This window comes from Hydra vulgaris, chromosome 02, assembly GCF_038396675.1.
Source record: "Hydra vulgaris chromosome 02, alternate assembly HydraT2T_AEP".
Taxonomy (NCBI): domain Eukaryota; kingdom Metazoa; phylum Cnidaria; class Hydrozoa; order Anthoathecata; family Hydridae; genus Hydra; species Hydra vulgaris.
The window spans coordinates 58869705-58894522 of record NC_088921.1 but is presented as its reverse complement, the minus strand read 5'-3'; the positions used below and the strand labels follow the sequence as shown (position 1 = coordinate 58894522).

The window sequence follows — 24818 nt, the reverse complement described above, 5'->3', positions numbered from 1 at the left end:
CCACCACCTTTCCGTCCATCAGATCTATTTTTATTGTACACCCTGTAACCTTCTATCTGTACAATGGATGAGTTTTGAAACCATGTTTCAGTGATTCCAGCTATACTAGCTTTTTTTTTAATTTACACAAGATTTTAAATTCTTTCATTTTATCGCCAAGCGATGTTGCATTCGTGTATAAACATTGCAGGTATTTGCTAGTACTGCTCAGTTCTTTTTCCATTCTCAACGTTACATTTAAACTTGACAAGTCCGGTTCCACGTATTGCATATCGAAAGGGATCATCTTGTCTTCTTGCTGCATTTTTGGTGTCTCTTAATTTTCTGAGCTCCATATTTTCATATTGCTCTGCTTGTGTCATATCTGTTGAAATATAAACTCCTTTGTACTGTGTGTTTGTTTTATCCCCGAGTTTCTTTGCCTTGGCTAATATTGGGTTTCTTTCTGACTCGTCACTTAGTATAACTAATATCTTTTCCTGGCGTGCTTTTGGTGGTTCGGTTTGTGGGCCTGCTGTTGAGCTTCTTTGAAAAAATTTCAGTCTTTTGACATGTACTGGGTTGGTGACTGCTCCTATATGATTTAATATTTGGCTAACTTGTTGCTCAGTTTCTGCTTGTTTTTCCTCATCAGTCCCATTCGATGTTGCTGGGATTCCTGATATGATTATATTTTTCTTTCTTTTATTTCTTTCTTTTTGTTCATTTATTGCTGCATTTACTAGGTGTATTTTCTTGTTCTTTACCATTGATGACCATGCAACTGGTTCGCTATTAACTGTCTTTTCAATTTGTGCTTGTTTTGTTTCATGTTTTTGTCATTTGTGTTCTCAATTGTATGTTTTCATTTTTTAGTTGATTTATTTCCTTTTCATAATCTAATTTATACAAATCTAAAATACTTTTATTTGAATTTTTCATTGTTTGTATTTCAGATGCATGCTCAGCTTGTGCTTTGTCTAACGTTGTCTTTGTGACGTAGCTTGCCAAAACTTGGTCAAGCATCGCTTTGGTGATGTTTGTCATTTTATTATTATTACCAGGGAATAAAAAGTCCAATATCCAATAATGTTTATGTAATATAAACTTTGATTCTGTGTTATCAGTTATTATTTGTTATTGTTTTTATTATTATTAAATTTCACAAAAAAACGACTGTCATCTTTAAAATCGGCGGCATTTTTTGTTTTTTATATAAACTGAATATAAAATTAGTATCTTAAATAGACCATATAAATTGAACTAAGTAGAAATTAAATTTGAAATGAATTTTAAACTAAGTTTAAAATTACACCAGAAATTTGTATTTAAATACACAAAAGTTAGTCTTAAGATAAATATAAAACGAAGAACCGCATTTAAACATATTGACTAAATGAAAATTAAACATAAGACAAACTACTCTCTCTAACCATGTCAATAATACAATTTTAAACCAGATCATAAACCACATCAGATCACAGTATCCATACCATCCGTGAGACATCTATGATACGCATCTATAATGCGTGTTTAAAATGGCTATGGTTTAAAAATCAAAGTGTTTATGAACATGCAGATTCATACAAATAAAGACATTAAATGACATAAAGGACTTTTAGAACACTACCAACACAAAGCACAATAATTTACACAAACTTACAGAATACTGAAACAACACTTACTTAAATCTGACTTAAACAATACTCACTTAACTCTAACTTAATCACTGAGTAATACACTCCTCTTAAACACCACCTTTCAATACTGGACACCTGTCCAAATATTATAGTTTATCTAGCACTCCCTTGCACTTACATTTATGTAAGTGCAGTCAAGTGCAAAATAGTCTTAAGAGAATGAAGAAATGTGTTATAACACATTTCTTCCTTCTCTTAAGACTATTACGGCCTGATGATTCCAAATAAGTGGTGGAACTTTAATAGCTTCCACTGCAAAATAATAGCAGAATGAACTTGCTTTCTTGATGTTAGCACTAGCCACATTCAATACCTGATAATCTCTTCTGCTTGATCAAAAAGTTCTTAGAGATCCATTCTTTGCAAGATATTTTGATGAAATGTCACACTAAGAGCATGGGTGTTCACTAGAATTCACTTGTAGGCCACAAATGATATTTGACGGCTTCATATCACAGGAAAAAGCAAAGGGAAGTTCTTCAAAACCACTACCACCATCCAGTCCCAGCTTCATAATGTAGTTATTGGAGAGGGTTCTAGTTTCAAGAACTTGCTGACAAAGAACTTTCAAATCTTTTCAGTGAATGACAAGTTTATTTACCTGTTTTGTGTTCTTGTTAGTTGCAACTTTGATTCAAGTTCATCTCAGCAATCCGACTTGGAACAACTTGATTTAGTGATGAAACCAGCTTTTTGCACCAGAGCTGGACAGCTCAGGTAAATAAACCTTGACTTGACTGCACTTACATAAATGTAAGTGCAAGGGAGTGCTAGATAAACTATAATATTTGGACAGGTTTTCAGTATTGAAAGGTGGTGTTTAAGAGGAGTGTATTACTCAGTGATTAAGTTAGATTGTAGTTATTCTTTTACTATTTAGTTTAAATTAAAATGCTATACTATAAATATTTTAGTGATGGTACTCGTTTTGTTTTTTGTTTATATTTATTTTTATTTATTTGAAATTAATCATTTTAGCCTTTGTTTATGATAAATTACATTTATATAGTGTGGTGCAGCAGTTCATTTTATATTTAGCTTATATATAATTAAATTTAATTAATGTGCTTTAATGGAAATATTAGTCATTTTACATTTAATTTACTTTAAATGGTTTAATGAAAATATTCATTTTTTATGTTTTTTTTTTGTTTTTTTGTTTTTAATTTATTTATACAGTACTATCTGATTATTTTAGTCTAAAATTAGTTTGTATAATACGAATGCTTTAGGCCCGTAATAAATTTGAAACATAGGAAGAGTAGGCATAATTTTTTTCTTCCAGAAATTCATTTATCAAAAACAAATATTAAAGCAATTTCCTTTCCTATAAATAAGAATACGAAACATTACAAACCTTGATGAACATAGCCCCTGCAAGAAAAAGTAAGTCTGTAAACAAAATTTTGTATAATTCATTCACTGATAGACTATTCAAAAATAGTGAACATAAAAAATCTCTATAAGTATAAAAACAATATATATTTTTTCAAAATTTCTGAGATCGAAAAACTGCAAGACTGCACTCTTTTAATTTCTACAAAAAAATTTTTAGAAAAGTTTTAAAATAAGCTATAGTAGTATCCAATTTACAAATCTGGTCTTTAGTGATACTGCTATCAAGAAATGCTTAGTAGCTTTGCAAGTAATCTAGAGTAGTTATATTAACCTTGCACAATAAATTACAAAATATGCCTATATATTTTGTATCTATATTACAATCAAATCATTTTCATTTTAACATCAAACAATTTTTTTAAATCATATATTATTTTTATTTTTTACCACAAGTAAAGAAAAAAATTATTGTTTCCATGACAAAAACAGTTATGAACAATACCATCACAAGCTATGAAAAGCCATAACAAATCCAGTTACACAGAAATAAAGTTAAACAAAAACTAACATATTGATAATCACAAAAAAACGTTTAGTGGTATTACCAGAAAACAAAGTTATTCTTACCTTGTATTAAATAGAATTTTACAACCTAAACTGTTGGCAAATGATCAATAAAGTAAATTTTAAATCATGAAAATTTACTAAATTTAAACCATATTTCAACAGTAGAGAAATTAAATAAAAATAATGAAGAAGGACAGAACCTCAAGTACGAACTAAAAAAATAGGAAAAAAGAATATAATACCAAGACATTTTTAAATTCGAATAAAATATAATCCTTTTAATAAAAATTTAATATAATATATAATACCAGTTTATAAAATAAAACAATAGGAATAGCAAGAATAAAAAAGTTGAAGTTTAAACTTGAATAAAATATATAAATTAATATTACTATATCTTTAACTTAAAATTAATATATTTTGGACAATAAATATACTAATTAAAGTAAGATTGACAGTTGCCTTTTTCCAATGTTCCTAAATTAAAGAAATAATCCTACAACTTATATATCAAAAGCTCTAGAAATTTCAATTACAGTACAAAAAATATATACCTACATAATAATAACAGTTATATCAGTTCTATCATTGTCATTCAACACCGTTAACATAAATCTCATATTGAATGATTTACTAGGGGCAGAGTATAATTCAAATGCAACTTTAATGATTTACTAGGGGGAAGGTGATAATTCAGGCGCAAGTCTAGTGATTTACTAAATAAAGTTAAACAAAATTTATTTTTAAAATTTCCTCGACCAGTGCATGTCAGAATCAACGTTTCAAACTAAGGATGGAAAACAAACAAACTAGACTTTTAAATAATGGACAAAGATGAAAGAGCGATAAACATGGAAATAGAACTGCCACTAGGATTAATCAATAAGGCACAAAATGTTATTCAATAGAGTGTCATCATAAACAGCACCATTATAAGCAACTTTTTAGTTGCATCATGTTTTTTTTTATTTTTTTCTAATCATATTTTTTTGAAACATTTCTGCCAAACCCATGGTGACAATCTAAAACTTTATTAGAAATAACAATATAAGGCATTCCTGAATAAGGAATTTTCCCAAAGTACACTATTATTTGCTGTAATTGTATCTACAGGGTGGCCACATAAAATTTTTATAAGAAAAAGAGGATATAAGGGGATTTTAAAGGGAGATTTTGCATTTAATTTAGAGAATATTTTTTGAAAAACTACAAAATTTTGAAATAAAATTAGAGGATTTTTTTATAGGATTTAACGTCCATGTTTCCACATAACTGGGGTTTGGACAGGGGTCAACAGCATCATTTTTTATGTTAGATGGCATTGATTTACTAAAAGTTTTTAAAGATTTTTTACAGCCCAATCCTCATTTCAGACATTAACCAGTTTTGCAGACCATGAATTTTGAACATTATGCAACCATCAAGAAATGAAAAAATAAGAAAGAGGAGTTAAAGAGGAAATTTTATCACATTATTAACTTTTTAGAGGATAATATATATATATATATATATATATATATATATATATATATATATATATATATATATATATATATATATATATATATATATATATATATATATAGAGAGAGAGAGAGAGAGAGAGAGAGAGAGAGAGAGAGAGAGAGAGAGTAAATGTTATAGCAAAATACATACTTACATGTATATTTGACTAACATGAAAATAAACTTTATAAAAAAATTTTCACTAAATATATATTTAATTAGGTGCATAAAGCAATAAAGGTCAATACAGGGTTACTGCTTAACTTTAAATAATTTTCCACAAGTAAATTATGTTTTCCCCATTAGTTTTTTAGTTTATCCATGAGATTATTTTACGTTTCTAAACATATTTTGTATCTTTGACAAACTAAAATTTCTACAATAGAGCAATAAAAATCTTAAAATATGACAGCTGTCAATATTTAAGATTTTTACTTTTACAATAGATTATCCAGCAGATTATACATAGTGAACAAAATATTGCTTATTTCATAAACCAGATAACTATACAATTTGTGTAACAACTCCATTCCTTTTGTTTACCAGTAAAAGGTATACAGCATATGTTATACCATGTAAACACAATATAACACATTATTATAAAATAATATTTTAAATTTGAAAAAGAGAACACCTTCAAAGCTTTTTTCCATGCTTCTTGTAAAACCTACAATGTAATGAACAGTGTGCAATAATTCATGCTCTTTTATTTTAGCACTAACATCTGCATATGTTGCTAAAATGTGCTTTGTTTCCATAACTGAAATTGAATTTGAAGTTGATGTTGACATAACGTGATGTGCATCTAAAATGATAATGAACCTTATTTATATATTATATATATAAATACATATATTTTTTATTTATTAAAAATTACATGTGTATATATATATATACATTTATATATATATATATAATATATATATTTATATACACATAAATATATGTGTATATAAATATATATGTCTATATATTTAACTATTTGTATATATATAAATAACTAAATACATATATATTACACATATATATATATGTATATATATATATCTATGATATATGTGTAATATATATGAGTATATATTTAACTGTATGTAACAAATATATATATCTATCATATATGTGTAATATATATGAGTATATATTTAACTGTATGTAACTGTATTCAGAAAGTGAACTTGTTTTAAATACAAAAAGTTACTTAGAATTCACGAGGTCTTTGAGATCAAACTTTTTTGCAACGACGCTATATTATCGAGCTAACGCAACATCCGGATACCCGTTGGTTACTACCCAGGTAGCATTATTAAATGACTGGTAACCGTTATTTGGTAAGTTTAAAATTCATTTCATCCTATTTTATAGTTAAATAATTGATTCTAATGTAACAACATAAGAAGCAAACAATATTGGCGCAATATTGTTTTTAGTATGTAAAGCATTTAAATAATATTGCGCTAAATTGTTTGCTACTCGGGAAATTAACAGCGTTAGCTTTGTATGTAATAGAAGATCTTAAAGATCTTTTTGTTACAAATTTCAATAGTTTCAAATTTCTTATCACCATTAGAATTTCTGAAAACACTGAACATAACTTTCAGAAAGTTATATATATATTTTTAAAAATTTTCTGATTCAAATTATTTATTTCCCACTTATTATTCCACAATAATTATTATCAGGGATGTGGAGCCCCAAAAGGATTCCGGCTTTATATCTTTATTTTTTCCGGGTCTGTATTGTCCAGAAGCTCTAAACATGTTGATTATATTTTAACCTGCTATGAGAAAAAAAATTCATAATGACTTATTTAACTTAATATTTTTAGCTTGGAGTCCCGGAGTCCTTGCCGCCATTATACATAAGGACTCCGGGTTCAAAAAATAATTGTACCACTTACCTAAAAGTCTTAATTTTTTTCCTATTAGTAGTCTATAAACATTTTTATATTTTTAGAGCTTCTGGATACCAAAAACTAGGAAGAAGTAATCTTTTTGTGACTTTCAAATTCGGAGTCCTGTTTGGGGCTCCGCACCTCTGATTAATATTATTGTTATTTTTATGTGTAATGTTTTCTTTTATATAAATCAGAACTTCTCCATTTTATTTCTAATTTGTCTCAGACAACAATTTCAAAACCTGGAAGTTTGAAGATATAGTTATACTATATTAACACGCAAATAAATGTGTATTTCTGCAACTTCAGTACCAGCAGAATGCGCTTTCTCGACAACTTGTCATGTGGTCGATTAACAGCGTGCATCTTTGGCACCCGAAAGAGTTATCAGGTACTCGCCTGTTCGTTGGGCAGCTATTTAAACGATTTTTGACAGCCCTAGTTTTGATAGTGTACACGCTTTTTTATTTATGTGAGAAGGATGAGGATGAAATACAGCAAAAAATAAATATAAAAAAATTATTGTTTTCAATTTTATTCATAATAAATATGTTTTTTATTTTGTAAATTAAAAAAAAAAGTTTTTGATAACATTTTTTATTATCGATAGGTTTTTTTATTAAAAAAACTACCTTTTGAAGCAGACAACCTACTTTTAAAAAAATTATTTTTTCAGTTATGATCCTGTAAATGTTTAAAAGGGGAAAGTCCAGGGGATCCTGTAAATGTTTAAAGGTCTTGGAGACAATTCTAAAAACATTTTTTATTTAATTTTTTTTTATTTCCAGTGTTATTTTACATAGAATACATTTAGAGGTATTAAAATGCAATATTTTAAAATTGTTGTTTTTCGGCCCTAATAACAAGGCTCGTAATTTTTTGTTTTCAGGGAACTTGTCTCAAATAATTTATTTCATTTTTCAAAAAAATATCTTTTTTAAAACAATGAATACCTTCTAATCAAAATGAAAACATCCGATAGTCGCAGCTGATAAGCCGTGGGGCAGTGGTTAGAGTTCTGGCTCAGAACCATGAGGTCCGTGGTTCGAATCCAGCTTTACCCCGTTAAACGACATTGGCAAAAAAAGTGATTCGGCGATAATAAAACTGATTGACATTAAAAATAATAGAGACATACCTGATAACCCCTTGATCGTCTAGGCTGTGAGCAAGAAGTGATGTTTGGTTGCAAAAATTTTTAGACTAGGAAACAATAGCATGTTTGAATGTGACTTTTATTAAATTCTGTATGTTTCTGTAAAAATCTGAATACGTATGGATAAACCCTTCTTCTGAATACGTATGGATATCTATGGATAATCTGAACACGTATGGATAATCTGAATACGTATGGATAATCTGAATACGTATAGATAATCTGAATACGTATGGATAATCTGTACCTATGTATCTGATACCTATGGATAATCTGAATACGTATGGATAATCTGAATACGTATGGATAAGACCCTTCTTCTTTTAATCCAATATAGGTTTTGATGCCGCAAAGACCCGCCCAAGAAGAACTATTTTCAATTTAAAAATGTTTCTACTTAAATTGATTATTATTTTTTTTTTTTTTTTTTGACATGAAACATGACAGTCATTTTTATTCAGTGCTCAAAATGACGCTCCAATTTTGTTTTTTAACATATTCTTTAACATACATAGAATAAAATTATTAGATTAAAAATATAATCAAAAAAATTGATTTTTTTAAAAAAAATACAAAAGAGGTTTTCCCCAAGTAAGGGGACTTGCGGAATAATAAAAAACATGCAAAATAGAAACACTGATATCATTTAATAACAATGGTTTCGAATTATTTTAATTAAAAGTAAATTTCGTAGTTATTGCTGAGTATTTATTCGCTATGGATAAACTGCTATCGGCTTCTATTTCAACACAACCTAATTGTCGATAAACATCAATTAGTTTAGATACATTAACAATTCTTCATTAACATTCTAATTCTTCATTAACATCCTTACTTCTTGTGGAATTTTCAATCAGTAAAACTTGCAACACCTCTTCTGGTAGTACTGATTTACATACAGACTTCAAACAACTTTTCAAAATAATACTCGAAATATAAGGATCTGATTTTTCTAAACCTCAACAAAAAACATCAGTTAAGTTGTTAATTTTTGAAGTTTTTCTTGCCTAATCCATACGTTCTTTTCAATAACATTTGTGAAGACTTTCTCCAGCATTTTCGCCAAAAGTTCCAAATGGAAAAATTAATTTAACCATGATTTGAGTTCCATGAGCTAACACTTTATAAACACAAGTAGAAACTTTATACCACGAATATTTTTCATTGATAATTAAAACTGTTTGTAGACAATAATTTTCAAATTTGATTAGATAAATTGGAATTTGACAAGACAAACATATTAATATTGTTCTTAAATGGACAATAAGATTTATATCTATATCCAAAATTTCTGATAACAATATTGGATCAGAAAAAGCTTGCCGTGCAGTATTGCCATTATTGGATGAACCGTACTACCTGGATGGGGTTTGTCTACGTGTAAATTTAATTTTTCCCAAAATCTTTTTTGTATAAGACTTTTTCGAGCTTTTACATAACCTTTATTTATTTTTATTTTTGCCTGCCATTGCTTAATATCCAATTTGTACGACAAATGAAGGAGATATTCCATGAAACGGATCCAGCAATGAAGTGGACTTATTTCAAAGAGTAAAAATGCTTTCTCAGTGTTAAATAATTTGTTTGTATAGTTTTCAATGTGACTCATTTCAGTAAGTGTTGCTTTACAAAGCGGACACTATTGAAAAGACGGTGTTTCAGTGATTTCCCCAAAAACTTTTCCATCGATGGATGTTAAAAGCTTTTTATATTAAGAACTTTTCCATTTGGTAGCCGTATGGTAATATCAGAAAGTTTATTTATTGTCGTTCAACAAAAATTTTGTTTCGAGATTTACTTTCTTTAGCATACTTTAAAATCATTGGTCTGCAAAATCTAACAGAATTAGGAGTTTGCCCAAAACACATCCAAGTCATATGTTTGAAGTCTTAAGGGTACAATGGTAACAGAAAAAAGCAAATCGCCTGATGAACTTTCAAATAACTCATCGAACTTTTAATTAAATTGGGAAAAATTACTGGCTCCATCAAATCCCCAATTTACAACAAGAATCAACTCAATTGAGTTCTTTTCTTTATTAGTAATTTTAGATATAATTTGCGCCTCTTGTGATTCTACTATTCTTTAAACAGTAAGTAAGTAGTAACAGTATTCTTTGAACAGTATGTATTAGAAGGTTTTGTAATGGCACATTTGCCTCCTTGTCAGAGATGTGCATATTATTTAGTCTACATTTTTTTTTTAGATTCCAGAATATCGCTGTAAAGCGGATAAATATCTGCACCTCTCTCTTTACTTTCCAATCTTATCGCCATGGACTGAGATTTAGTAAAACCATAATATAATAGAAAAGCAAGTCCCTCTTCTGGAGACATTTTTTTATTTCTTTGTCAATGTTTTTATTGATATCATAAGCCAATTGTTGATCTTGTAGAATGCGCATTATTATATTTTTTAAGTTCTTGTTACCTATTTGTTTGGCTGTGTGTCTTGCTGTTTCGAGTATATACTTTGTATCATATTCAGCTTTTTCAGACAGATTAGAAATTGCTATTCTTTTAGCTCATTTTCCTTTGTCTTTAAAAAGTAATGTATCCCGGCCTTTCTTTAATTCTGGCGTTTCTAATACGTTTAAGAGTTTCCAGATAACTTCTCTAAATTCAAAATTAAATTCATGTTCTAACCAGGAAATTGACATTCTATGAAATTTATACTTGGAGTATTGAACATCCTTCATTTTATGTTTGTACGTGGTTTGTAATGATAATTTTTTTTTTCTAATTCTTTTTCTTGAGCACCTTCAATTTTCATAAAATTCTTCTTCTCCAAAAATTTTAAACATTCCGAGATTTTAATAACATCACCAGTCACAAAAGAAACAAAATCTTTATTCTTTAACTTCATATAAGTTTGTACTTTATTATTTATTGACACAATTTTAAATCGACAAAAAGATTTTTTATAAATTCTTTCAACTTGCGAAAGCTTTTGAGGTTACATTAATAGTAGGTCTTAAAGTTACCACAAATATATCTTTTTATGACAATATTATGCAATTTGATTGAAAATGACTGTCATGTTTTATGTAAAATAAAAAAATCAATTTAAGTAGAAATATTTTTAAATTAAAAATAGTTGTTCTTGGGCGGATCTGGGCAGCATCAAAACCTATATTGGATTAAAAGAAGAAGAGTCAAAGTTTATCCGTACGTATTCAGATTTTTACAGAAACATACAGAATTTAATAAAAGTCACATTCAAACATGCTATTGTTTCCTAGTCTAAAAAATTATCTTTCTCTGCATTTTTACGGCATGAAATGTAATTTTATACGATATTTAACAAAGTCTGATAGCCTGTTTAATACTCCTCCGATTGATATATATTTGATATGATATGATTTATAGATTTATAAGACTCAACATTTACGGCATCCAAATATCGTTGGTACTTACTCTAGCCTGTTATATAAAAAAGAAGGGGAAAAGCACATTTTATTAATTTTTAGGCTTCCCTTCAGATAATTTATTTGAACTTCCCCATTTATTAATTTTGAAAAAATGTGCTTTAAAATATATTTTTCCCTCCTCAAATGTGTTAAATGAAACAATAGTTCATTGCGTAAAAACCTTTAAGAATAAATCTCTCAATTATACAATGGGCCAGCAGGTTGACAAAATAGGAAAAAATTTAGTTGTCTGTAGGGTTGTGACTTTTTGACTTTTTTATATGAAAAAAAAATTCCTGTGTCATAAATCAATGAACTTTTGTCAGAAAACATTTAAAATATGTTCGATTCCTCTTGGTTGTAAAAAAAAGTCAACCCGCAAATAAAATTACGAATCGTCATTTATTTAATTTTGTTACTGCTACGTGTATTGTACTAATACGTGTGGCTTTGCTGAAAATCATTTAAAACTTGTATGGATTAGAAGTGTTTAGAACTTTAGAACATTTTGGAAAATTCCAGAATAGATAAAGTTTTTGATATTACTAAAGTGGATGGAACATGGTTATTTTCCTCGATGAATTTCACCTATGGAATTCAATACAGATGACTGTTGCAGATACCACCAGTGTTAACACAAGAACAAAGAATGGTGTTGTTGTAATATTGCAACAAATGTTCCCAGAGAAACGCTCAGTTTATCAGTTGTCAACACCATGTATTAGATAGAATCCTCCCTTTGGTGATGGATGAAAAACTTGGAAGTAAAACACAATCGCCGATCATCGAATATCTATTTGTATCTCAACTGTTGAAGGAGTACGAACAACTGAAAACACAGTTTAATAACGGAATAGAAATAATTCTCGAAACATCAGGCTGGAGAGAATATATGAAATTTTTATTTCATCTCACTCGAGTGTTCCGATTTTTTGATGAAGAGGGACATTTTCCATTGATCAAGTTTAGGAAATTACCCGACATCAGCAATGCGAGGTGGAATATCAGAGTTATACTAGCGATCCTGGCCTTCATTTTAATTCCTTCAACAAGGACAGTTCTGCAGAGAGTATGTTGATTTATATTGTATGACTAGGCAGACCATTGATTTAGAGACCAGCTGTACAACGAAAAATCACTGGAAACGAAAGCCATCCATACTACAGATCCCAAGCAGTAATCAATGCGCTGAGCGCGTAATCAAAGTAATAAAGCAAATGTATTTGTCATGCAAAAATAAAGACAAATTGCACCTTCTATTCCTTCTATGCAACAAGCAAAAGCAAAAGCAAGGTAAACGGTCTGAGTCATTGTTGGAGTGAAAATTTATTGTATTACATGACATTCTAAATACATTTGAATACATAGTTGTACTTATGTCAAAATCGATTTTTCAATGGCGGGTTGAACTTTTTTCAAAAGATATACAAATAATAGTTCGTTTCGTGCTTTTTAGGTAAAAGTTCATAAAACTACAGTACAGAAGCATAGGGTTAAAAAAAAGTTATAACCCTATTGTCTAATCTCTAAAAATTTATTTAATTTTAGTTTCTATTTATATTAGGAGAAACTTATTGATACTTCATTTACATTAAATCCCTTAGTAACGAGAACTGTGAGCATTGAATATTGAAATTTGAAAAAAAAAAAAAAAAAAAACTAGAATTATATATAAGTAATTTCGGTATGATTAAGTTGTGTAATATTTCAATAACTATATACTAATTATAATAACTAATTACATAACTATAAGCATGAATAATATAATATAACGCATAAATTTGTCGTAGAATATTATTTCAGTAATACTTTAAAGATTACAGATTTAAAAAAAATTGTTTGTGCTACACTATAGTTGAGACAATTTGCCGTGTGCTGTCTAATATTTGTTTGAGCTATATGATACTTTAATTGAATTTCCATTGATTGTTCGTCCCCTTAAGTCCCCGTTCTGGTTTTATATATGTTATGATTTAGTTACATTGATACCAATTTTTGCATAGCAACAACATACTTTTACATTAACGTAATTTTAACAGTTTTTTTATTTGTGTTACATAACTATATCGGGCATGTGTATTAAAATGAGATTCAAACTTCATACGACGGTAATACTTTTATTTACTAGCTATGGATACCTTTATATTTGGTAGTTAATTTTGGTAATATAATTTGTTAATTTGTAATAGACTCTCACTTAATGCTAACAAAACTAAATTTATTTTATTTCACAAACCAACTAGAACAGGAAACCTTCATTTAAAATTACTCAATCCTAAAATTAATGATGTAAGTATTACTGGACAAGCACCTGTAAACTTTTTTAGGTGTTATTTCAGACAAAAATTTATGATGGAGGAATCATATAAACACTCTTGAAAAAAAACTTGCACATTCCAAAAATAGACTTATGCAAAAATTAGATATTCATAGCAACAAAATAAAAATAAAAAATACAACAAGCAGCGCAGACAATACTAAATTAGTTATGAATTTTGTCCAGTAAAAGTGAGTTGTGGCGCGCTGTGTAGGCTAATAAAAGAGTTACAAAATAGTGCTAATCTAACAAATGGTCAGCAATATAAAATATTTGAAATAATAAAAAGTTCGAAAATTCAACAATATTCAGGATACACTTATAAAAATTATAAAAAAGAATTTACAGGCTACAGTAAAACTCAGTCAAAAATATTTTTAACTTTAAACCAGTATTGAACTAATCGGTCTGCATTTTTTTCTTTTTGTACACATCAGCATTTTTGCTACACATTTCAAAGGAGCCTGGATTTTAGATTGCCGTACTTAAGTTAAAAAACGCAAAGAAGAATCTACAAAAGCCATTTGGCATTATTGTTTCAACTTGATCAAATTTTGGCTTACTTTGCAAAAATTGGCTTAACCAACAGTGTCTCATCATTCCGGTGGTTTAATCAGCAGATTGAAAGCAACGACTTTTTTTGATCTGGTTTTTTAATGTTGTTAATTAAGAAGTCCTTACGGTCTGGTCAAAGATCAATATTAAATCTTTTTACCAAAAGTTAACTTGGTTTAATTTAAAAATTTCCTTAGAAAATATTAACATATCGGTATTTTATCTAGAAAATTATTGATTTTATGGCTTCTTACAATTATTAATAAGAAACCATAAAATCAATAATTTAAATGCCCAAAAAATATTAGATTTTCTAAAAATTCGGTTCTTTGAAACACTAAATTAACTTGATTATCTGGATATTCAAACTAGTTTTCTAGAAAAACCGGGTATTCCATATTGAGACTAACTGAAAAAACCAATTTTAGTTTTTTAAAGCCAATTTTCTTGAAAATGTAAATATTTGTGACTTATAGAGAAAGGAGGAGCCTGCTTAAATATGAATAAGAAACTGCTAAAAGTTTTTATAGCAGTATAAAAAACGATACATAATAAAATCAGGTAGTGTAATGAACAAACTAAACATTTTACATTTTTGATTTAAAACTATTAAATTTTCAAAATAAAGTTTCTTTTATTTAAAAAAAGAAAAACTCTCCTACAAATTTTTCTAAAAAAGGAACATATGAAATAAAAATATTTCAAAATATTTTTACCTGTTTGTAAATCACAAAAATTCAAGAAAAATTAAAAGTATTTAAAAAATGTAACTGCATAAATAAACTGCATAAATAAACAAATAAAAGATATTTGCTATAAAAGTTGACTATAAAAGATAACTGCTATAAAATATTTCAAAAACCTTATAATAAAATTCTTGAAAATCACACACGAGTACATAGCACTCTTAAACATTAAATGTTTGTTTAGGGGACATTGAAATGTCATTGCTTGGCGCAGGTTTATTTTTGACATCCATAATATTTCTCAACTCTTTAGACATGAAATAAGGCTTTTCATCCGAACCATCGTTGCGTTCAAGATCTTCCACTGAAAAATTAAAATTTTTTAAATATTCTTAAAATTAAACAAAAAAAAAACATTTAAATTTCAATGAAAACAGTTGAATTTTATATAATATGTAAAAAGATAACTGCTTTCTCAATATTAGCGTAAAAATTTCACGTATAAACTATTTAAAAACTTCTTTTGATAACATAAATAAATGAAAAAAAAGTTACTAAATTGTTAATCCTTTTTGGTAAATAAAACAGTTTATATGGTATATAAAACATTTTTAGAAGTAAAACTTACAAAAGCACAGGAAGAGTGTGTCGATCCCCATGTCGTAGACACTGAAAAAAAGCATCGCCACAAGATACGCCCCAATTGTACATATCTATAGAAAAAGCGTGAAATAAGTAAACTTCTTTACCACATCATTAACAACAACACTTACACCATTATTAAAAATACGCTTTAAAAAAATATACCAGAACTGGAACAATAGAATAATGCAGTTTGTCAGGTAGAAATGCGTTGTATTTTGCAAACCAGAAAAAACTCCCAACACCTATATATACAGATATATATATATATATATACATATATATATATATATATATATATACATATATATATATATATATATATATATATATATATACATATATATACATATATATACATATATATATATATATATATATATATATATATATATATATATATATATATATATATATATCACACACATATATATATACACACATAAATATATACACATAAATATATAAACATAGATATATATATATATATATATATATATATATATATATATAATCACACACAGGCATTTATACACACACAGACATATATATACATATATATATATATATATATATATATATATACATATATATATATATATATGTGTATACATGCATATATATATTTATACACACATACACAGACGTAATACATTTATATACACATATATACACACAAAGATATATATATATATATATATATATATATATATATACATTTATACACACGCATATATAAATACACACACAAATATATATAAACACAAAAAAAGTATATATTTATATACACATATATACACACACACACACACAAATATATAATTATACACACGCATATAAAGACTCACACATAAATATATATACAATTAATTATAATTAAATATAATTTACAATAGTTCTTTTCTTCAAAAAAAGTTTTAAAAAAATTTTCAAAGTTCAGTTGGTGTCAAAACTCGAAGACGTGCTTTTAATAAATTAAGATAAATTGTTTATTTTACTTATGTTACTAAATTTGATGTAAATAATATCAACATTCAAATTTAAAATAACAAAGCTTAATAGTGAAAATATAAAATATGAAAGTTCATTTAAATATTATCTATTTGCAGTTATGTTCCCTTATAGGAATGTTTAGCAGAAAAATGTTAATTTTTTATTGAAACTAAAGTTATTTAAATATTCTGAACCAAACTTTCATTTATTAGAATATATTCTACATAAAAATGAAAATAATGTACAAAAGTCTATTTACCTATGCCTCCAGTAACAAGTATTTTACCAAGAAACAAAACAAATCCAGTAATGCCATTTATTGTCACAGCCCTAAAAATAACAATGACAGTATCAACTTTTAATAACAAATTAAATTTTGAATCCTTTTTATATATAACACAATGTAATTGTGTTATATATATATATATATATATATATATATATATATATATATATATATATATATATATATATATATATATATATATATATATATATATATATATATATATATATATATATAGGGTGAGGCAGCGATTCGCAAACTTTTTAGAACATTTTTCAAAATGAATTTTTAAAGTACTAAAAAATTATATTCATGGAATATTAATAGAAGAAAAGTTGAAGATAAATACTTTTTCCACCTTAACATTCAATTAAGTCTCCTTTTTTTTAATCACTGCCTCAAGCCTAGGACGGAAGGACTGGCAGGTGCTTATTATATTGTCCCTTGACATTGAGTTCCAAGCACGAGTAATTGATGACTTCATTGACTTGACACTTGAGTGGGCCTTTTTGCAACGCTTACTCTCAACTACGCTCCACATACTATAGTCCAGAGGATTCAGGTCAGGGGTGGATGGTGGCCAAAAGTGTTTGGGCCAGAAATTAGCCATACTGTCCTGAAGATATTGAGTTTTTCTGGACCTATAACAAGGTGCATTGTCCTGTTGAAAAATGTAATTATTTTCTGGGAATGTCTTCTTCAGCCATGGCACCACATAGTGTTTTAGTAAGCTAATATACACATCAGAGGTAACTTTTTCTTTTTCTTTGATGTAGATTGGTGGTCATTTCTTTCCATTAGAAGCGATGATTCCTAGCTTCATGATGGACTGAGGGTGCTTGGTGTGATACACAGGTGGTGCTTTGTCACCTTTCTGCACAATGAATCTGTCATTTTGCCTATTTATCACACAGTCAACACTAAAAAGTTTTTTATCTGAGAAAACTTTACCTGTTGACGAAGCAAGGCTTTTTAGCTGATTTAGAAGCTTTTTTGATTGTTCCAATCATAAAGTTTTTAGTCTTTCTGTTAAAAGTTGACATGAAGGTCGGGCCACACTGACTTTTCCAAGTGTTTTTAGAGTTCTTCTGACTGTCTTTTCATCAAAATTGAACAATTTTGCTGTCTTTCTGATGGATACAGTAGGATTCTTTTCAACATGCTTTTTACGCTTCGCTGTGAACTTTTTATCAACTTTTTTATTCACTGGAGAAGGCAATTTGGCTCTTTCAGAACTGCCACGTTTAACCACTTTGTAAAATGTAGTTTTAGATACTCCAGAAGCACGAATCACTTCACCTGCAGACAAACCTGCGTGAATCAAATTTAAAACTTCGGTTCTTTTGGCTTCCATCGTAAAACTTTCAACTAAAATGTGTTTTATTTACTATTTTATTAAAATCTAAGATGGTTATTGAACATTAATCAATAAAAACAAATTGCGGAAGTATTTTATTTACATCACAAAACCTAGCCGAAAATTAGTTTGCGAATCTCTGCTGCACCCTATATATATGTATATATAAATATATATATATATATATATATATATATATATATATATATATATATATAAAAAGGGTTCAAAACACATTTATTTTGTATAACAATAACATTGTTTTGCAAAATAAATGTGATTTAATTTTAAGTGTTATTGATTTAAAAATCAAAATTCCTATTTTTCTATCACTCTTAAAGTTTATGTCATAAACTTTTTTAAACAATTTAAAAAATTTTGTGACAATAATGCCTGCAACCAGCAAGCAAACTTCAAACTTGCAATTTTTATTTTTATTTATTCTATTTATTTTATCTAAAGATTGGTATAAAAATTCGCTGACCAAAAGAAAACATTACTAAGGTTGTAAGAATGTTTAAGATTCACTGATAAGTAAATAAGACAACGGCATGGCTAAATAAGACAACAGTGTGGTGAAAGAAAGATATTATGATTATTGATCAAATACTTGATTCAGAGATCTTGCAATTTATTTTAAAAGTTTTCTGGAAATATCAGAATTTTAGTTCAAACTTTTAAAGTTTACTTTTTGAAACATCAACTCACTTATTTACAATTTTTATCACTATTGGTCTAAAAATTTTCCATTATTAAAATGTTCATTTAATCACAACAGAAAAGTTTCATTTTCTAATAATACTGCTGGTTTTTTTTGTTAATTTTTATTAGAGAGTTCCATTAAATTTTAATAAAGTTAAAAGAACATTTTTAATTTCTTCTTATTTTAGAAGTTTTATATTGGAATTATATAAGAAGTTAACTCTGACTTAAATCATCATTATTTTCAATTTGTTTCAACCTTTTATTAATGTCGAAATTTTTTTTGCTCTATTGCAAAATTAACCAGACCTACTTACCCTTTGCAAGACTAATTAAAATTAAAGACTCCAATAGTAACATGCCTGGCCTGAGCATATCTTACATATCAATTTACCTATTTGTGAAACCAGTTTTAAATCTTCTAATTTTTTTTTATGTGCCTTCACTTTACCTTTTGTTATTTACCATTCTACTTATTTCCAGGAGTGCACTTCTTTTGCTGTTATTTCTTATCAAATTGACCAAGACCTTTTCTTTATCCAACTGCTTTTTTTTAATTGTAATTACAAACCTCTCCCAACTCTTTAACTTCAAAACACAAACCTTGACAAACAAGGCTGCTGCACCGAAAAAGGGGTTTTCCATAAAGTTTGTATGCATATATGGGGGAGGGGGGAGGTAGTGAGAGGTTTAGACAACGAGCTGTACAGCAGAGGACTGGGGGTTTAGACAGTGAGTATGTACGCAATTTGACAATCTCTCCCAAAACTTTTTTTTTATTTTTTTAACAAAAGCATTGAATATCTTATTTTTTAAAAATGTTTCAAAAAACTTATGCGTTGGAGGAGGGTTGATTTTGAAATAAACAATATGTATGTACAAAGAAGTGAGGGGAAGAGAGGAGGTGCATACAGGTAAATGAATACAGGTGTGTACAAGTAAGTAGGCGGGGATCCTAAATCATGTACTTTATGAATGCCCCCAATAAAGTTGATCATAGTACTCTAGCACTAATGCACCGCTTATTATCTATTTGTGTAAATAAAACTTTTCAGCTGTGATCAACTTTAAATAGTGGAAGGCTTTGAATGGCATGAAAAAAGTTTTATAATATTAAAGCACCTATATGAAATTTGTTCTCAGTTTAGCCTGTCACTATTATGTTAATACTAATATAATTTAAACAAGTCAAAATTGAGATATTCGGCATGTAAAGGAATTATTTTCAAAGTTTAACATTTCAAAGTATATTTAAGAGCTCGTACAAGTTATATTTTCACAATTATGAAGGGTGATGGAAGGATGGAAGAAAAATGGTAGATGATATAGATGATGTACAATTGAGATCTCAACAAAAAACTGCATTTAAATTTTATGATACGCATTGAGCTGAACTTATAGCCTTTTTCAAATTGGCAAATGGCATGGGATTCTATGGCATAGAATCAAGTTGAACATAATTGCAGGTTCATAACTTCAAAAATATTTTTACCATATAAAATCTTGGGCGCTCAACATTTTCAGTGATTGACTTTAATGAATAATTCAGGTTATGTACATACACTAAGTCCTTGAGCCCCGTGAAACAGTTTATTTTTTTACTTTTTTATCACTACTATTTATTTATTTAATTTTTTTGGCAGACTAAAAAGTAAAAAATAAATATTAAAAAATTTTTGAAATGGATTATTTGATAGTCCATTTCAAAAATGTAGTTTTAATAACTTTTTTTTTTTTAATATTTATTTTTTACTTTTTAGTCTGCCAAAAAAATTAAATAAATAAATAGTAGTAATAAACAATTTAAATATTTAATTATTTAATGCAGTAGTGGTAGCAATGCGGTAGTGGTAGTGATAGAGTAGAATTTCAGCGGCCTTGTTTGTCAAGGCTCATGTTTTGGAGTAACGATAAGTAGCCTCCTCTACTATAGTGTGGACCCTCTTGGTCTAGGGGAGGTAAACAGCAACAACAACAAAAGATTATATTCAAATGATTAAAGTTAGATTTAAGAAATGGTTTAAGTTAAATGATTAGTTACACTTGTATTATATATATTTTTATTGATAACACACACATACATACATATATACATATATATATAAATATACATATATATATATATATATATATATATATATATATATATATATATATATATATATATATATATATATATATATATATATATATATATATATATATATATATATATATATATATATATTAGGGATATGACTTTTTTGCAACCTACTAGGCCTGTATCGTAATTCAATGAACTTTTATGTAAAAAGAACGAATAGATGTTTCATTTTGACATATTTTGAAAAAAGGTCACCCCAAAACCAAAAAATCGAATTTTCAATAGGTACACTTTTGTACAGTAAATGAATATTAAAGGCTGAAGATGTTGTAAGAGTCATACTCCTGTTGTTATTTTATTTATTTATGCAACATGTACTGTGATATAACAAAAAACATTATGTGATATATAATTATACAAGTATTACAAAATTAACAGTATCAAAGCGTCTAGTACAACAATATACATAACTGTCTGTGTCTATAGGCCTACTGTGTTTAGTACATGGGTCACATGATGCTCACGTCTCATAAAGAGTCTAGCGCTTATTACTTAGAATGAATCGAAGTTGCAGTTTGTCTTTCTTTCTGCAGGAAGCATACAGGTCTTGCATCACCTTGATTGCACGTTCAGCTATCTGATTACTTCGTGGTATGTCGATGACGGATGGCTCTTTCTTCCAGTGATTTTTGAATGACTGCAATGCCTTTTTGTAAGGCTTCAATACATCAGATAAATTCTTGAAGTCATTGTCATTGTACTTTTGACTACTAAACCAATGTTCTGCCCACTCATATGAAATGAACCTGCAAACCTTCTCCAAATTCTTTCTCGCTTCAGGCATAAGAATGAACGCCAGAATGGCGAGAATGGCTCTTGAGTTCCATCTGGCATTGCTCATATTAGGAATGTTCTGAAAGTGAATCAGAGGGAAGTTTCTTTGTTCTTCATAGAACCTAAACACTCTTGTTAAATGGTACAAAAACTTCATATCGTCTCTCCACCCTGATTTATCAAGAATTTCTACAGTTCCATTCACAAACTTATCCTTCAGTTCATCATACTTATTCAACAGTTCAGACACAAATGGGTATTCAATGTTTGGAGATTTGGTATCACCCCCAAGTTCTTCGTCCATCACCAGACGGAGAATCCTGTCTAGTACGTGATGCTGACAACCGATAAATTGTGGTATTGTGACACCCTTTAATTTAAACATACGTTGCAACTTCACAACAACTCCATTTCTCTTCCCAGTATTGACGTTTGTTGTATCAGTAATGATCATCTTAATTGAATTCCACAAATTGTATTCATCAATAAGTTTGGCAATTTTTTCAGCAACAGTTTCAGCTTTGCCATCTTTTAAACGCAGTGCATCAAGTTTCACGTCAGTTCTTTCATTCTGAAGTACAACTACCTGATATTCCTTATCATCTATTCGTTTGCCGTCAAAGTGTAAGGACCACTGTTCCATTTTAAGTTGTTGTATCATTTCTTTTTTTAATTTACCTGCCTCTTTGAATATGGACTTGTAAATTGCTGATTGACTTGGAGTTGGAATATCAATACCTTGTTGTGATAATACATTGCATATTTTAGCAGCTTTCTTTGTGGAAACTCCACTTGATGTAACCATACTTACAGCAAATTTACTTTTGTAGTGCTTTCTAGTTTTTTTCTGAGTGTCCTCATCATCGTCTTTATCACCGTCGTCGTCTTCATCATCTTCACTCTTACTTTTGCAGTTTTCAGATTCAGTACCACTGTCTGTGGTAGACAGGACTTGTGATGTGGAAGGTATTGCTGTTCCAGACTGGACTTTCCTTCTCTTGGAAGGGTGAATGGTTTCTTTCTTGCCACTTGTCCTGTTGAGTACCCCACCTGTCCTTTACTTTCTTTTTGTAGGTGGTATAGACGTTTATCTTCCGAGGATAACCACTGGCCATTCACTTTCGTGATGTCAAATAATGCATTGAGAACATCATATTTTCCACGCTTGACACATTCATCATAGACCTTCAGCACCTTCATAAGCTTTGCTCTTATCACTTGATCAGACACACGAGGAAAATTCAGTTTATTGTCCCACAATTTTGTAATTTCCTTAGAAATTTGGTCTATTCGTTCTTTTCTTCCTTTAACATATGCTCCGAGAAACTGGTATCTTCCTACGATCTGCAATTGAAGTGGTATTCTGGATTTTTCATCGAGTGAATGTTCTTCTACAGCCACGCTTCCTCTTCTTCTGTGTGACTCTTGAAATCTCACCAAATTTTTAGTCCAAGTCTTCTTGTTCTTTGTTACTGTGGTATGACTTTTCTTGTGAGACATCATATAATATTGTTACGACTTTACGGATAGCTGAGCGTAAATATCCGTTTAATAAAGTCGTTTAATTAATAAAATACTTTAACTGTATAGTAATCCAATTATAGTTCGATAATCCAGTCAATGTTGATAACAGTTCGATAATCCAGTCCGTATCCTAACGATAATGCTACAACTACTTATACTTCGTACACTTACAGCGTCTTTAGTTCGCTACAGTAGTTCCTTATTAGCTCAGTTACACGCAGAGTACTTCATAGAACTATTCACATTATCAACACTGAGCTCTGACAGCAGCTCGCTTATATAATTATTTAGAGCTTCCAGAATGTTCTACTAAGTTCTATAATCTTCTACAGTCTGTTACAGTCGTCTATATCACCGTGGTAACACAATGACGTCATCACATAACAATTCCAAGTATTTGCCGGCACACGGCCGTTTCGTTGCCATGGTAACGTGTGGCGTTATATTTATAAATTCATAACAAAATAATGAAATAAATAGAATTAAGCTGAGAATTAAGCTTAAGATTAAAACATCGGTCAAAAATGAATGTATAAAAATGGTAAATCAAATTTTTATTTTGGGGGTGACCTTTTTTTGTTGCAGAAAGCTATTTGGGCCTTTTTTCATGATTTTAGGTAAAAGTTCATCGATTTATGATACAGGAAACATTTTATTTGAAAAAAAATTAAAAAGTCATATCCCTAATATATATATATATATTTGTTTATCTTTTTTAAACATATTTTCTAACATAGCTGCAAGCAACCACTATTAGAGTTGGAAGTTACTGGAAGAAAAAAGATGAAGTTTATAAAGCAAGATAACGATTAACAGACAACTTAAAAGATTGCAAATGATATGAATGAAAGAAAAAAATTAGACTATAAAAATTTTTGGATCACCTAGGAACACTCATCTAGAAACACTCACCTAGAAACACTCACAGAAAAAAAAGGGGACTTAATTGAATAACGAGTAACACAAAAAGAAATTTTAGTAAAAGGCACAAGAGACACTTTCTGTTTAGAATAGCGCCCATTATAGTATTTAAAGAAAAGAGAAAGAGGAGCAACATTACAACATTAAAGTTCAGCAGCCACTGAGAGCCCCATGCTGCAGCAGGTGAGACCTTTTTCAAGCTTAAATGCCCCCTCCAAGCAATCAGACAGTGTTGGCTTCTTATCAAGACAAGAATAAATGGTAGTTTCATAAATGGTATATATCAGTGAACAATGCCACCTTAGATGTGAGATTTCTAAGAGATTATTAAAATAAATTAAAAAAAAAAAAGAAACCCCTGAAGTTAGAG

General features: G+C 28.7%; 1 protein-coding gene across 1 annotated transcript in view; it reads right to left on the bottom strand.

Moving 5' to 3' along the window:
- Positions 1 to 14969: 14969 nt before the first annotated feature.
- LOC100198163 (choline transporter-like protein 4) overlaps positions 14970 to 24818 on the bottom strand; it is an 89676-nt gene continuing 79827 nt past the window's right edge. Inside the window, exons 23-26 of the mRNA XM_065791528.1 lie at positions 17001 to 17071; positions 15914 to 15993; positions 15735 to 15819; positions 14970 to 15470 (exon numbers count right to left, since the gene is read on the bottom strand). Coding sequence (XP_065647600.1) covers positions 15328 to 15470; positions 15735 to 15819; positions 15914 to 15993; positions 17001 to 17071 — 379 coding nt within the window. The 3' untranslated portion in view covers positions 14970 to 15327. The remainder of the gene's footprint in view (positions 15471 to 15734; positions 15820 to 15913; positions 15994 to 17000; positions 17072 to 24818) is intronic.